The 16,377-nt window shown below is 48.4% G+C and overlaps 1 protein-coding gene across 1 annotated transcript in view; it reads right to left on the bottom strand.

The window, feature by feature from the left end:
* TCF7L1 (transcription factor 7 like 1) overlaps positions 1-16,377 on the bottom strand; it is a 179,022-nt gene that overhangs the window by 2,812 nt on the left and 159,833 nt on the right. Inside the window, exons 5-10 of the mRNA XM_003908897.3 lie at positions 4,825-4,957; positions 3,173-3,275; positions 2,832-2,915; positions 1,770-1,913; positions 802-961; positions 608-715 (exon numbers count right to left, since the gene is read on the bottom strand). Coding sequence (XP_003908946.1) covers positions 608-715; positions 802-961; positions 1,770-1,913; positions 2,832-2,915; positions 3,173-3,275; positions 4,825-4,957 — 732 coding nt within the window. The remainder of the gene's footprint in view (positions 1-607; positions 716-801; positions 962-1,769; positions 1,914-2,831; positions 2,916-3,172; positions 3,276-4,824; positions 4,958-16,377) is intronic.

Raw genomic sequence — 16,377 nt, 5'->3', positions numbered from 1 at the left:
CACCCGTGGGAACCCTCGAGGAGGCAGAGGGAGCCCTTCCTCCCCTACAAATGCATTTCCCCTCCAGGTTGGGTGTCCAACGCCTTCTTGGAAGGCCTCCTCCCTCCACTGCCCTTCAGACTCTGTTTTTCCATTTCTGTCCCTAGAACAATGCTTCTTGATCTTTTCTGAGGGGTCCCAGGTCCCTTTGAAAGTTTGATGCAACTGTAGGTCCTCTTACCAGAAAAAAAGCAAAGAAGAACACGCATGCAAAAATTGGCTTGGTTTCCGGGAGCTCAGAGACACGCCCCCTGAGGATCACACACTGGTCTTTGAGCCATGGGTTAGGAGTGGCTAGAGACACTCTTCCCACCACAGCTAAACATGTGCCCTGTGTTATGAAATCGAGGGCAGAGTCCAGTTCAAAGGGAAATGCATAAACTGAAGTCTGTCCTCAGGACTTGTTGACTTCCTGAGAATTAAAACGTCTTCCCTATTTCTAGAGAAGTATGGGCTTCTCCCTCATCTTAAGAGTTCTCTACAAATGCAGTCGCTTTCCTTTGCCCTTCCTCCTCTTGCAGAGCTGCTGTTGGGGTCTGAGCATCCTCTGCCCAGAGCGTGCACTTACGTAGTTGTCCCGGGCTGACCAGGTCGGGTAGAGCTGCGAGTGAAGCTGCCGCTCCTTCCGGGCCAGCTCGTAGTACTTGGCCTGTTCTTCTCGAGACAGGTTGTGCCACTGGGGGAGAGAGGGTCAGAGACGACACGGAGCCATCAATGCAGGGATGCTGCCCCTGTGGCCTGGAGGGTGAGGGCAGGTCTTACCTTTCTTCCCAGGATCTGGTTAATGGCCGCACTTTCCTTCAGGGTGCACTCAGCCACCACCTTGGCTCTCATCTCCTTCATATACAACATGAAGGCATTCAGAGGCTTCTTCACGTGGGGCTTCTTTTCTTCCTCCTTTTTCACGGTGACTGGTGATTTCCTGGGAAGGCACGTGATTGTAGGTTAGTATGTGTCAGGTGTTACACGACTCATCAATCCCTGCCTGTCACTGAGACGCCGCTGACTGTCTCTGGGGAGGGGCGCGGGCTGCCTGGATGCTAATTCAAGTGGCCCCATGGCTGTGCTCAGCGCCTGAGCACCTTCCTCCCCTAGTTTCCCACCTTTGAATGATCTCCAAGCCAGATTCTTTGAAAATCTACTCTCTAATTTCCTGACAGAGGAACAGAGCGTGGTGGGGGTGCTGAGATGAGCTCTCACTGGAGCTGGCAGGTGCTGGCGACGGTGACAGGACACAGTGTGGGACACTCTGGGCAGAACCAAGGGTGGGGTCTCCTGGGATCTCCAGGGAGCACTGACTTTGGCTTCCTGCCATCTTTATGGCACACGGCCAAGGTAAGGACCCTGGTGCTCGTCTCAGCTAGGCCACCAGCCCACCATGAGTCCTTAAGAAAACACTGTCTCCTTTCTGGGCCTCACCCTTCCATATATCTTATGGTGGGGAGGAGGGGGAGTTAAAAGCTTTCTCAGGTTCTCTTCAGCCTCTGAGACCTGACAGTAAATCTTTTCTTAATAGGAAAGAAGATGCACCATGTCCCTGAAAGGACAGGGACCCAGAAGGTCCGAGGGAGTAAGTCCCGACGGAGAGGGAGAGCCTGGCTGGGAAGGCTGTGCTGCCTGCTGAGTGACACCAAGAGAGAAGAGTACACGGCATTTGCTGCTCAGTGTGTGGACGCCCCTCTTCACAGCCTGTACCCTCTCACCCGCAATCCAGGCTGCCGCTTACTTACGCGCTCACTGCAGGGCTCAGGCTGGGGGGTGCCGGTTCCTGCTTGACGATGGGGGAGACGATGGCAGGGTGGGGGATCCCTGAGGTGGGCAGGCCAGGGTGGGCAGGAGCCACCATGTGAGGAGAGAACCGACTGGAGACCAGGCTGTGCACCGGATAGAAACAAATGATAACAGAGGGATTCAGGCTGGATACCTGCCACCCGGCAGAGGACACGGTGGCTCTCTGCCTTGAGGGCACAGGTATGTCCGTGGGGCAGAGTCTGAGGACTAGAAGGCTATTTGTCGTCTTCTACAGAACCAGGTTTGGGAGATGCCTAATGCCTCTTCCCTCTCCCCACCAACACCCAGGCTGCCCATCTGGTCCTGGAAGCAGGCGGGATGAAACACACAAAAGGGGCGGAGGGTCAGAGGCCCGGCACGCTGGGGAAAAGAAGGGCTTAGGCTGTGGGCGGCTTTCCTCTGTCCTCAGAGGTTCCACTGTCAGGTAGAGCTGGTCCCTAAGACAGAAATCCCCTTTCACTGTCTCCTCTCCTGACATCATTTCAGGAAAAATCCATCTTCTCCCAGTCCCTGGCTTCACTGCAATATAGACAGTCTGCAACTTAGGATTTTTGACTTTATGATGGTGCAAAAACGGTATGAATTCAGTACTCTGTTTGACCTAGATGGGCTTATGTCTGGATAAAACCATCATATGTTGCAAATATTCTAAGGTGAAAGTTGTGTTTTCAATGTACGATGGGTTTATCAGGACGTGGCTCTGTCCTAAGTCGGGGAGCATCTGTCCTCAAAACGCTTCTGTGCCAGAGCCCACGGCAGGAGGCAGAGCGCTGGGGCTTTGAAATCCTTTTGTTGGAGAGATGGGGACAGTGATCCTGTGGTCTCCATTCTGACCTGGGGGTGGGAAGCGCGGGGCACAAGAAGGTGCTTGACCAAAGAGAGGTTGGGGGAAGGGTGAGCCCTATGCCTGCTCATTAACTGGCAAGGAAAAGCTGTTTCGTGGTCAGAAATGGCGTGGTTGCTAAGACAAACATGTGGACAGCCCCAGCCCCAGAACTCACCTGGACATCGAGGCGTTCATGGCGAGGGCGGGGTAAGGGTGCCGGAAGCCACCAGGAGGAAGGGAGTACATGGGCTGGCCTTGCCTGTGAGGGTGAGGAAATCCGGTCAGCACATTGGGAAAGCTCAGGGCAGGGGAGGAGAGGCACTTGGGAAGAGGGGATGAGAAATAAGGGAAGGAAGTGGGAAGGCAGAGCTGGGAGCAAGCTGCCCGGGCGGGAGCAGGGAGGCCTAGTCCTGGGCTTGCCTCTGAGGGGGCTCCACAGTGCAGGGCACGAAGGGCACAGAGGCAGGGCTCGGCGCAAGGAGGGAGCAGGGGGAAGAGAGGCTGTGGGTTCCTTACTGTGGGACGAGCCAGCCGAGGGGGTGGGGGATTTGTCCGACAGCTCCGGGAGAGAGTGGGTAATACGGTGACAGCTCGGATGGGTGAGGGGGCCGGGGGATTCCTGTTTCCAAAGAGAGATGTGTCAGACTGCCCCTCGCCCTGCCAGAGCGTCGCAACGAACATCAAATGGGAGCGTCCTGCCCTATGTCCCTGCTGCTCTGCAGCCTAGCGGGCGCTTGTGGCATCGTCCTTGCCCTCTGTCACCTCCCTAGCAGCTCTCACCAGTCAGTCAAGGACATATTCAGGGAAGGCAGGACTAATGCACCCTTCTCTAGCTGCATGGATTCCATCTCTGTGAAGAGTACCTTCCAGCTGGCTGTGATATAGAAGCCAGTATCCTGGAAGAGAGGACAGGACCCACAAGATCAATGACAAGAGTCACTGGTGAACTAAGTCTCTAGAAAGCCCGCCTCATTCATGGAGAAATAAACTTTGGATTCCTCCTCCACATGTGTCTTCCTCATGATCTGTCACTTGTAGTGACTTATTTCTCCAAAGAGGGGCCCCAGAAACGCTTTGCCTTCCCCTGGCCACTCTGTGTGAATGCTATAAAGACGGTGGCTCCCTGGAATGGACAGGTCTGGTGGGCAAGTTGTTGTCAACAACAACAAAAAAAGCCAGCTCAGGTTGGGCACAGTGGCACACACCGGCAATCCCCACACTGAGGTGAGTTGATTGCTTGAGCCCAGGAGTTTGAGACCAGCCTGGGCAACATGGCAAAAACCCAGCTCTACTAAAAATACAAAAATTAGCTGGGCAAGGGCATGGGGGCATGCGCCTGTGGTCGCAGCAACTCAGGAGGCTGAGTAGGAGGACTGCTTGAGCCCGGGCTGCAGTGAGCTGAGATCACACTACTGCACTCCAGCTTGGGCGACACAGCAAGACTGTCTGAAATAAACAAATAAATAAAAGCCAGTTCGGCCTCACTGCTTTATGGTTGCACTTCTATGTCTGCTTAGACTGATGAATCTATTTAAAAATGTTCAGTTTAGGGCAAAGGTGTCTTGGTGTAGGAAAGCACGGCCCACAGCTGGGCTGGACTTGGGCAGTCACCCCAAACGTTGCCTGTGGAGCCAGGCCCTGTGCTTCACTGCTGAATTCCCTCTGGGCCTTATGACCCTATGGTGGGGAAGGTACGGGGAGGTACAGATGAAAAACGGCCGGGCGCCGTGGCCTGCCTGTAATCCCAGCACTTTGGGAGGCTGAGGCGGGCGGGATCACGAGGTCAGAGATCGAGACCATCGCGGGCTAACATGGTGAAACCCGGGCCTCTACTAAAAATGCCAAAAACCAGCGCCGGGCGTGGTGGCGGCTTCTGTAGTCCCAGCTACTCGGAGGCTGAGGCAGGAGAATGCCTGCAAAACCCGGAGGCAGAGCTTGCAGTGAGTCGAGATCGCTTCCCCTGCACTCCAGCCTGGTGATACACAGCGACTCCGCCTCAAAAAAAAAAAAAAAAAAAAAGGCTAAAGTTAGCACACAAGGTCCAAAGACTCCCGAGACAAAGAGCGATGATTTGACCCCAGGTCAACCTGATTCAAGGGCTGTTATGTTCCCACAAAAGAGAAGCCGCCTGCCCTGCAGCAGCGCTGCCTGAGTGGCAGACCACTTACCTGTCTTTGGATCGATCTCTGGGGAGAGGTGGGTGGGAGGGGAGCCAGGGGAGAAGTGGTCATTGCTGTAGGTGATGAGCGGAGTCAGTGGATGCATGTGATGCGGGTGCTGAACGACAGGAACTTTATTGGACTGAAAGAGAGAAAAAAAGACCAGGAATAGTTGCCAAGGAGATAAGAGAGTACGACCAGCTGTTATTTACGGAATCAACTAAGTGCCAGGTATTCTCCAGGCAACATCCCATTCAGTCCTCACAACAGTCCCTGAGAGTTGACAGCAGTGGACACAGCAGAGAAGGAAGTAGCAGGACTTGAAAAGGGATCATACCCACCCTCCAGCTTCACCCGCAAGACAGCCCTCCCTTGCTCCCCTCACGTGCACTGTATGCGGAAAATACTACAAGCTGCTGGGGGATGATCTGCGCTGTGTCATCTTACTGAATCTGAAAAGGTTTTTTTTTGTTTTTTGTTTTTTGTTTTAGATGGAGTCTTGCTCTGTTGCCCAGGCTGGAGCGCAGTGGCACAGTCTCGGCTCACGGCAACCTCCACCTCCCGGGTTCAAGCAATTCTCCTGTCTCAGCCTCTGGAGAAACAGGGATTACAGGCATCTGCCACCATGCCCGGCTAATTTTTGATATTTTTAGTGGAGATGGGGTTTCACCATGTGGGCCAGGCTGGTCTTGAACTCCTGATCTCAGGTGATCCACCTGCCTCAGCCTCCCAAAGTGCTGGGATTACAGGTGTGAATCACTGCGCCTGGCCCTGAAAAGGTTTAACACACATTTTCGAAATAAACTTCATAGAAACAGTCGCTGTTAGGTTCAAGTCTGGGACTGCGAACAGGGCAGGGGGAGAGTTGCCCCCATGAGACCTCATACCACCAAGTCTCATATTCAGGTTTTACAGACACAACCCCAAAGCACTGAAACACTTCTCTCTGCAGCACTTTATTCTGCTGACCTCATTACCACATTCTGTGTAAAACACCAGCAAACGGAAGGAGCACCATTATTTTATAAAGCGATTGAGAAAGAAAAACGCTGGCACACCACAGACACATCTTTAGAGATGTTAACATGGGAAAAACTTGTGCGTCCAAGAATTGGTAAACTGAATTAACTTTTTAATTGTTTCAACCTAATCTGACTTACCCATAAGGCTTTTTATTTTAAAAATATCTACACGTCACTGAACTCTGCACTACAAACACAGCACTAGGCATAATGTCTAGTCCTTATAACCTAGAAAAGAAGTTGTGATTACCCCCATTCCAGAGAAGAGGGAATAACCCAGAAAGATTACGTGACTTAGCCTGGGACACAGTTAGTAAGTGGCAGAGCTGGGATTCATATCAGCTGTTTATGGCTCTAATAAACAAGAATGTTTTCTCTTGTACAACCTGCCTCTCCCAGAACCTTCTCAAAACGTAAAACTTACCTATCACAGAGAAAGGACAGACATTGCTTTTTGATAATAAGATAAATGAGTTACAAGTGGAGAAGAGATTTCTTTTTAAAAGAGAATTGTGGCCGGGCGCTATGACTCACGCCTGTAATCCCAGCATTTTGGGAGGCCAAGGCGGGCGGAACACCTGAGGTCAGGAGTTCGAGACCAGCCTGGCCAACATGGTGAAACCCTGTCTCTACTAAAAATACAAAAATTAGCTGGGCGTGGTGGTGTGCGCCTGTAGTCCCAGCTACCCCGGAGGCTGAGGCAGGAGAATCACTGGAACCCGGGAGGCAGAGGCTGCAGTGAGCCGAGATCGTGCCACTGCACTCCAGCCTGGGTGGCAGAGCAAGACTCCATCTCAAAAAAAAAAAAAAAGAGAGAGATTTGTAAAAATGATGATTTGGAGGTGACCCAAGGGCTACAACTCCAAATGTTCCTGTTTGAATTTTTCATTGCATAGATTCCATGAGCCCTTTCTTTACTTTCATGTGGTGCCTATTTGGTACTCATAATGCAAACTCCAATCCATAGATTTCCTGGGTATCCTTGAGCTCACCACAGCCTTGTTCCTTTTCAGTGTGCCAAGCAGAGGAGAGGCGGAGAATGAAACCGTTCATAACCATGACCACCAGGTGGTGCCAGCACACAGCTGGACCCTGCTGGCGGCTGGTGGGCTCACCGGATGTTGCACAGTGTATTTAAAAATTACCGTCTTCTTACTGTTTTCACCTGTCCAAGTATTCGTTTTTGAAGATATCTCCATATACATGAACATATAACACAAAAATATTAAAAATTATTTTAAGATCAGATATCCAGGAAGCCAATGCATCTTAATGATAGAGTTTCTGGAAACAGCTTTGTCTAAAGCGTGACTTTTAGTATTATAAATGAAATAGAATTATTACCAGAGTGAAAATAAATAATCACAATTAAAAAATACATAAACTCTGTAATTAAAAAAAAAAGGCTAAATAGAAGTACACCAAAAATGTAAATAACAGTTATGTTTGAGTGGTGAAACTATGAGTAATTTTGTTTTTATTGTCCCTTCCATATTTTCCAACTTTACTTTCACCATGATCTACTACTTAAAAAAATGTACTATGAATAACACAAACTTTCTAAGAAAGAAATACAAACTGTATCATAATTGTATCACAAAGCATTTAGACAACTAACTACACCATCCTAACCCTGTCACTATGGTCATTTTGGCATATCTCCTTTCATTAAGACTTTCTGTGCATCAGTTTTGTTTGTGTGTGTGTGTGTGTGTGTGTGTGTGTGTGTGTGTTTGAGACAGGGTCTCGCTCTGTTGCCCAGGCTGGAGTGCAGTGGTGCAATCTTGGTTCACTGCAGCCTCTGTCTCCCAGGTTCAAGCAATCCTCCCACCTCAGCCTCCCAAGTAGCAGGGACTACAGGTGTGCACTGCCACGCCTTGCTAATTTTTTGTTGAGACGCAATTTTGCCATGTTGCCCAGGCTGTTCTCGAACTCCTGGGCTCAAGTAATCCACCCACCTTGGTCTCCTAAAATGCTGGGATTACAGGTGTAAGCCACTGTGCCGGGCCTCTGCATTAGTTTTATTTAATTTTATTTTGAGATGGAGTCTCGCTCTGTCACCCAGGCTGAAATGCAAGTGGTGTGATCTCGGTTCACTGCAACCTCTGCCTCCTGTGTTCAAATGATTCTCCTGCCTCAGCCTCCCAAGTAGCTGGGATTACAGGCGCCCACCACCATGCCCAGCTAATGTTTTTTGTATTTTTAGTAGAGATGGGGTTTCACCATGTTGGCCTGGCTGGTTTCGAACTCTTGACATCAAGCGATGTCCCCCTCCCGCCACCCCGCCTTGGCCTCCCAAAGTGCTGGGATTACAGGTGTGAGCCACCACGCCCAGACTCTGCAACAGTTTTAAATTTATGTTTATTTACATCATTTATAGCCATCTTAAAAACTGGTGATAGCATTAGGAAATCCTGATTGCTTATGTGCTGTAGTTTGGCCTGGGGAGAAACCAGCAAACAGCACTCAATGGGTAACAGAATTAAGCATTAGGTTGGTGCAAAAGTAATTGTGGTTTTGGCCATACTTTTAATGGCAAAACCACAATTACTTTTGCACCAACCTAATACAAAGTAGGGAAATTTTTATTTGAAAATCTATGTAAAGTTGTCGAAATGTTGTGAGTTCTTACCGTTTCCCACTAGGTGGCATCATTGTCCACAAAATGAACCAGGAGCGAATGCGGGAAGTAGATGTCGCCTCCCAGAAGGAAGGTTCTCCTTGCAGGGTTCTGTCCCAGTAAAAGTTCCTGTTCCTTTCTCTCCTCAGCTGCCTCCAGGGGCAGGATGTTCACAGCATAAACCCAAACCGAGGACTAGGAATGCAACCCACACTCTGCTGTGGATAACCCCAACGGGGACAAAATACACAAGCTTGGGCATGGGTGTGCATGGCCAGGCAGCTGAATCCAGAAGCATCCAAAGAGCCCCTCAGAGCCACCTCAGACCTAAATCCTCAGGCAAGCCCTGCGGGCCAGCTCTTTTTAGCTCAGGTGTTTCCCGTCTATTTCAGTCTGTTTGTAGAGTTGGTACAAGCCAAATGTCTTTAAACTCTGGTCTCCCTAGGAAGCCATCTGCCCTCTCTCACATACTTTTTTTTTTCTCTTTGAGATGGAGTCTCGCTCTGTCGCCAGGCTGGAGTGCGGCGGTGCGATATTGGCTCACTGCAACCTCCGCCTCCCAAGTTCAAGCAATTCTCCTGCCTCAGCCTCCCGAGTACCTAGGTCGACAGCCGCGCACCACCATGCCCAGCGAATTTTTGTATTTTTAGTAGAGATGGGGTTTCACCATGTTGGCCAGGTTGGTCTTGAACTCCTGACCTCAAGTGATCTGCCCACCTTGGCCTCCCAATGTAGTGGGATTATAGGCATGAGCCACTGTACCCGGTCCTTCACCCTTTCGTTAACTGGTTAAATGTTTGTGGGGAATCTGTAGGGCAGGCACCGAGTTGGGCAGCCAAAGGGGAGGAGGCTGACAGAGACACAAAGGGCCTGGGTCTCTGATGATGTCGCTGCGTTGCTGAACTACCTGGCCCTGCAGAAAATATGGATCATAACAATAAAAAAGAACATGTACTTTTGGATCTACTATGTGCCAGGCACTGTTCTGTTCTAGGTCTTGTGGAAGCCATAGAGAATCTTACCTATTTAGGGAAAAATACCTATTCTCATGGTACTTGATATGGTTTGGATGTCTGTCCCCTCCAGATCTCATACTGAAATGTGACCTCCGTTGTTGGAAGTGGGGCCTGGTGGGAGGTGTTTGGGTCATGGGGGCGGATCCCTCTTGAATGTCTTGGTGCCGTCCTCATGGTAATAAGTTAGTTCTCACTCTCTCATGTGAGATCTGATTGTTTAAGGGTGTGGCCCCTACCCCCCGCCCCTTGTTCCCTCTCTCGCTGCAAGATGCACCTACTCCCCCTTTGCTTTCCGCCATGACTTGAAGCTTCCTGAGGCCCTCCCCAGAAGCAGATGCTGGCACCACACTTCCTGTACAGTCTGCAGAACCGTGAGCCCAAATAAACCTCTTGCTTTATAAATTACCAAGCCTCAGGTATTTCTTTACAGCAATGCAAACAAACACACACACTACTTATATTCTAGTTGGGAAGACAATAAATAAAACATATATTAAAAATAAAATAGGCCGGGTGCAGTGGCTCATGCCTGTAATCCCAGCACTTTGGGAGGCTGAGGCAGGTGGATCACTTGAGGTCAGGAGTTCAAGACCAGCCTGGTCAACATGGTGAAACTCCATCTCTACTAAAAATGCAAAAATTAGTTGGGTGTGGTGGCACGCGCCTGTAATACCAGCTACTCAGGAGACTGAGGCAGGAGAACTGCTTGAACCCGGGAGGCAGAGGTTGCAGTGAGCCGAGATCGTGCCACTGTACTCCAGCCTGGGCAACAGAGCGAGACTCTGTCCCAAACAAAAATAAAATAAAATAAAAAATATTAGATCGATAAGTAAGTCTACTAAAATATTTTAATACAATGTTAAAATGCTAAGAAGAAAAACTAAGAGAAAGCAGAAAAGAAATATAGAGGGGTGAGTAGGTTAAACAGGATGTTTTGCAGGATGACCAGGGAAGATGTCAATGAGAAAATGATTGCTTTTTGGAGACAGAGTCTCACTCTGTCCCCGCAGGCTGGAGTGCAGTGGTGTGATCTCGGTTCACTGCAACTTCTGCCTCCTAGGCTCATGGGATCTTCCCATCATGCTGGGTTAATTTTTGTATTTTTTGTAGAGATGGGGTTTTGCCAGGTTGCCCAGGCTGGTCTTGAACTCCTGGACTAAGCAATCTGCCTGTGTAGGCCCCACAAATGCTGGGATTACAGGTGTGAGGCACTGCGCCTGGCCTGAGAACATGACTTTCAAAATGACTGAAAGAAGTGGGGAGCTGGACACGCTGATTGTGGGAAAGGACACTTTGGCTGAAGAAACATTAGTGTAGCATGCCCGCCATAGCACGTGTGAGGACCCACAGCAGGCCAGTGGACTGCGGCAGAGAGAACGAGGGTCTGTATGGATGTGTCAACAAATACTTTCTCAGCTCCTGAAAGCGGCGTGCTGCAGGCTACGAAAAATGTGAAGGTAAGTCAAGAGTCTCTGCAGGGCAACAGGAGACAGAAAATGCTCAGGGAACTGGAATGTGCTTTCAGGTCCTTCTGAGCAATGGTATGTTTTTGAGGTCTTTGCAAGTAGGACACGATTTGTCATTCTTTGAATAAGCCTTTCCTTACCCAAACTCTTGTCTTCTCACTGTTTGCTGGTATTAAGGGTGGCAAAAGACAGTCCTAAGGTTACCTTTATTTTTGTTCCTTTGGCATTGGCCTTCTCTTCTCTTCTGCATGGATGCTTGAAGGAAAACATTTATAAACTCTTGCAATTTGAATTGTTTTTAGGATGTGTCTAGGTGAATGTCAATTTTCATTGAGTTTTATAGAATTCAAAGGAGCTCTTTCGATCCATAAATTCAAGTTTTTGTTTCTAGGGCCCATTTTAACTTTCTTAGTTGCCTCTTTTCATTTGGTTTGGTCTCTTCTTTAGAAACACTATTTGTAGAATGGCTTTTTTATTTTTTTTCTCTGTATCTATCAGTGACTTTCTCATCACTGTTACAAGTGGCACAAATGTGACTTGCCACAATGTCAACTCCAGTCTATACAAAGATTAAGGAGCTGGGAGACATGAGTAAGAATTTCAAAGACGCCAAAGCTCAGTAGCAGAAATGCATGGAAGGAATGATGCAGGTGGAAAACCATCACTACCTGCTAAAACTAGTGGGTGAAAAATTGATGAGAAATAGGGCATTGGCTTAGCCTCGGAGCCTCTCCCTACAAAACACTTATTAATTACAAAGGGAAAAATTGTTACCCTACAGTGGAAACGTTTGTCAGACACCACCTAATCCAAACAGTTGACGCTAACATCACTAATACTGGGACAAAGGCAGACTGTAGGGCTGCCTCCTGAAATGATGTACCGAGGATGCAACTTTAGTGCAGTGACATTCTGGCCAAAAATGCACAATCTGAATCTAACCATGACGAAACATCAGACAAACCCAAACTAAGGGACATTCTACAAAACAGCTGGCCTGTACTTCTCAAAAAATGTGAAGGTCAAGAAAGACAAAGAAAGGCTAAGGAGCTCTGCTGGATTCAAGGAAACGAAAGAGACATGATAGCTACATGTAATCCATGATGCCGGGTGGAACCCGGGACCTGAAGAAACACATGGCTATCATGGACATTACTGGGACACAGGCCAAAATTTCAATCTATATTGTGAGTTAGATAATAATATGAAAAGTTAATGTTACTGGGTGGGTGTGATGGCTCAAACCTATAACCTCAGCACTTTGGGAGGCCAAGGCAGGTGGATCATTTGAGGTCAGGGGTTTGGGACCAGCCTGGCCAACATGGTGAAACCCCATTTCTACTAAAAATACAAAAATTAGCTGGGCGTGGTGGCAGGTGCCTGTAATCCCAGCTACTCAGGAGGTTGAGGTAGGAGAATTACTTGAACCCAGGAGGCGGAGGCTGCAGTGAGCCGAGATCGTGCCACTGTACTCCAGCCTGGGTGACAGAATGAGAATCTGTCTCCAAAAAAAAAAAAAAAGTAAATGTCACTTTCTTCATTTTGAGGACTGTACTGTGATTATTTAAGAGAATGCCTTTGTTCTTAGGTAATATAGCTAAAACATTTAAGGGTAAAGGGTCACAATGTTTCCAAGTTACTCTCAAACTTTTCAGAAAAGAAAAAAAGAGAGAAAGAGAGACAGAAAAGCATAAAGCCCAGGGGAAAAATGTGTGAATATGGATAAAGGTTATATGGGAGTTCCTTGTATTATTCTTGAAGCTTTTCTGGGAGTTAAATAATACCCAAAAGTTAATACTGTGTACTAAGAATTACAATCAGTACTGAGGGTAGTACAGAGCACCAACAGGATATGCTATGGGTTTTGGAGATTTCTGCATCTACACAGGTATACTGGTGAGAAGATGGGGAAGCTATGTACAATTTTATTAATTTTTTTTTTTTTCAGACAGGGCCTCACTTGGTCACCCAAGCTGGAGTGCAGTGACCTGATCATGGCTCACTGCAGCCTCAACTTTCTGGGCTCAAGTAATCCTCCTACCTCACTCTCCCGAGTAGCTGGGACTGCAGGTATGCGCCACCACGCCTGGCTAATTTGTTTTATTTTTAGTAAACACAAGGTCACACTATGTTGTCCAGGCTGGTCTCAAACTCCTGAGCTCAAGTGATCCTCCCACCTCAGCTTCCCAAAGTGCTGGGATTACAGGTGTGAGTCACCGAGCCTGGCTATATGTACAGTTGTAAAAGGGAAATTCCAACGAATATTTTTGAGAATTGGCATGTTAAGCAGCATCAGGTTTCTCAGCTCACAGCTGGGGCAGAGCTATTGATGCTCTTTAAGAGAACATCCAGCACTGGCTCAGCAATCAATACTTCGACAGGAAACTCTCCAGTTTGCTCCCGAGAGTGACCCAATTTGCAATGCTAAAACTGAGTGTTTACCATTATGAGTGCAGACAATGCCCCTATGCCAGTGGTTCTCAAAGCTCAGTGGTTCTCAAAGCCCAGACCAGCAGCCTAAGCATCACCTGGAAACTTGTTAGAATGCAAATTCTCAGGCTCGACCTACTGCGAACCACTGAATCCAACTCTGGGAGTGGAGTCCAGTGATTTGTGTTTCACTAAGTCCTCTAGATGACTCTGGTGCCTGCTTAGGTTTGAGAACCACTGTTCTACAAATGGTTCTCACAAGGGCTGCAAAGTTGAAATCATCCAGAGAGCTTTTAAAATTCCCAATGCTCAGCTGGGCGCGGTGGCTCATGCCTGTAATCCCGGAACTTTGGGAGGCCGAGGCGGGTGGATCATGAGGTCAGGAGACCATCCTGGCTAACACGGTGAGACCCCGTCTCTACTAAAAAACGTAAAACATTAGCCGGGCGTGGTGGTGGGCGCCTGTAGTCCCCGCTACTCAGGAGGCTGAGGCAGGAGAATGGCGTGAACCCAGGAGGCGGAGGTTGCACAATCTCGATTGTGCACCCTGGGCGACAGAGTGAGACTTGGTCTCAAAAAAATAAAAAAAAAATTGCTCAAGCCACATCTAAATTCCGTCAGAAACTCTAGGGGTGGGGTTCAGCAATCTTTGTTTTAACAAGTTCTCCAGATGACTCCGATGCCTGCCCAAGACACCCACCAACGAGATGATTAGGAAGATGCTGCCAGTGTCTAAACAGTCTTGGTGGGGTCCTTCGAATACTGAGAAGATGACAACCAAGAGAAATTCTAGTTTTGATCCTGCTGAAGATGCTAAACTCTGACAGAAAGTAACTGGACACGAGACTAACACTTGCAATAATAATTCATTTCTGTTTGGAGTATATTCTACATTTTTTTTTTTTTTGAGTCAGAGTCTCGCTGTGTTGCCCAGGCTGGAGTGTGGTGGCGCCATCTCCGATCACTGCAAGCTCTGCCTCCCGGGTTCACACCATTCTCCTGCCTCAGCCTCCCGAGTAGCTGGGACTACAGGTGCCCGCCACCACGCCCGGCTAGTTTTTTGTATTTTAAGTAGAGACGGGGTTTCATTGTGTTAGCCAGGATGGTCTTGATCTCCTGATCTTGTGATCCGCCCACCTTAGCCTCCCAAAGTGCTGGGATTATAGGTGTGAGCCACCGCGCCCCGCCCTGTTCTACATTCTTGTATCTCAAATACTAAACAAGATCAACAGGTCAGGATGTAGCCACGTGTTTGCTTTTATTATTTATTTATAATTCTCTTTCCTTCCCTTGCCCCATCAGTATTAGACTTGCCCCTATGTATTAGTCTGTTCTTGCATTGCTATAAAGAAATACCTGAGACTGGGTAATTTATAAAGAAAAGAGGTTTAATTGGCTCACAGTTACATAGGCTGTACAGAAAGCATGATGCTGGCACCTGCTCGGCTCCTGGGGAGGCCTCAGGAAACTTTTAATCATGGAGGAAGGTGAAGGGGAGCAGGCGCATCTTACATGGTGGAGGAGGAATAAGAGAGAAAGAGTGGGGGGAGGTGCTGCACACTTTTTTTTTTTTTTTTTTTTTGAGACGGAGTCTTGCTCTGTCGCCCAAGCTGGAGTGCAGTGGCGCGATCCTGGCTCACTGCAAGCTCCGCCTCCTGGGTTCACGGCATTCTCCTGCCTCAGCCTCCCGAGTAGCTGGAACTACAGGCGCCCGCCACCGCGCCCGCCTCATTTTTTGTATTTTTAGTAGAGATGGGGTTTCACCATGGTCTCGATCTCCTGACCTTGTGATCCGCCCGCCTCGGCCTCCCAAAGTGCTGGGATTACAGGCGTGAGCCACCGCGCCCAGCCGCTGCACACTTTTAAATGACCAGATCTTGCAAAAACTTGCTCGCCATCACAAGAATGGCACCAGGAGATGGTGCTAAACCATTCATGAAGGACCACTCCCGTGATTCAGTCACCTCCCACCAGGCCCTACCTCCAACATTGGGGATTACAGTTAGACATGAGGCTTGGGTGGGGACACAGATCCATACCATATCACCTTATGACTTGATCTGACCAATGAAATATTTGCAGACATGAAATGAAGTGAGAGGAAGCTTTCAATATGCTTCCCTTCTTTTGTGTCTGCACATGCCATGAGAAGGACATGCCCTAGACAGCCACTGGTCCTGGGATAAGAGCCATGTGGAAAAGACCTGAACCTCCCCCTTAACAAGCTAAAAGAGTCACTCCAGGTGACCCACAGGTCTATCAGTGGAAAAAGAAATGTTAGCTAATGTAAGCCACTGAATTGTTTTTTACACAGCATTATCAAAGAAATAGTTGACTTGGGCTGGGTGTGGTAGCTCATGCCTGTATTCCCAGCACTTTGGGAGGCTAAGGCGGCCAGATTGCTTGAGCCCAGGAGTTTGAGACCAGCCTGGTGAACATGCCAAAACCCCATCTCTATGAGAAATACAAAAAAGTAGCTGGGCATGATGGTATACGCCTGTGGTTCCAGCTACTTGGGAGGCTGAGGTGGGAGGATCACTTGAGCCCGGGAGGTGGAGGTTGCAGTGAGTCGAGATTGTGCCACTGCACTCCAGCCTGGGTGACAAAAAAGACAAATAGCTGACTTAAGACATAAAGTCTACAAAAATATTTTTTGAGAAACACAGAAAAGTATAAAGAATGATACCACACCCAAAACCTGCCACGTGGGATTGTTTTTATAGCTTTTAAATTTTGTTCTTTTTTCTTAAATAAAACATCACAGAAAGTTAAATCTTCTTAAACACTCCACCAGTCTTATGCTCCTCCCCACTTCCCAAAGGCAGCTACCATTTAAATGTTCCCATTCTCCCTTAAAAATATATACGACCAGTAATCCCAGCACTTTGGGAGGCTGAGACAGGAGGATCACTGGAGCCTGGGAGGTCAAGACCAGCTTGGGCCATATAGTGGAACCCCATCTCTACAAAAAATAGTCAAAATAGCTGGACGTGGTGGTGCACACCTAT

Source organism: Papio anubis, chromosome 14 (assembly GCF_008728515.1).
Source record: "Papio anubis isolate 15944 chromosome 14, Panubis1.0, whole genome shotgun sequence".
NCBI classification, from domain to species: domain Eukaryota; kingdom Metazoa; phylum Chordata; class Mammalia; order Primates; family Cercopithecidae; genus Papio; species Papio anubis.
This window is presented reverse-complemented; position numbering and strand designations above follow the sequence as displayed.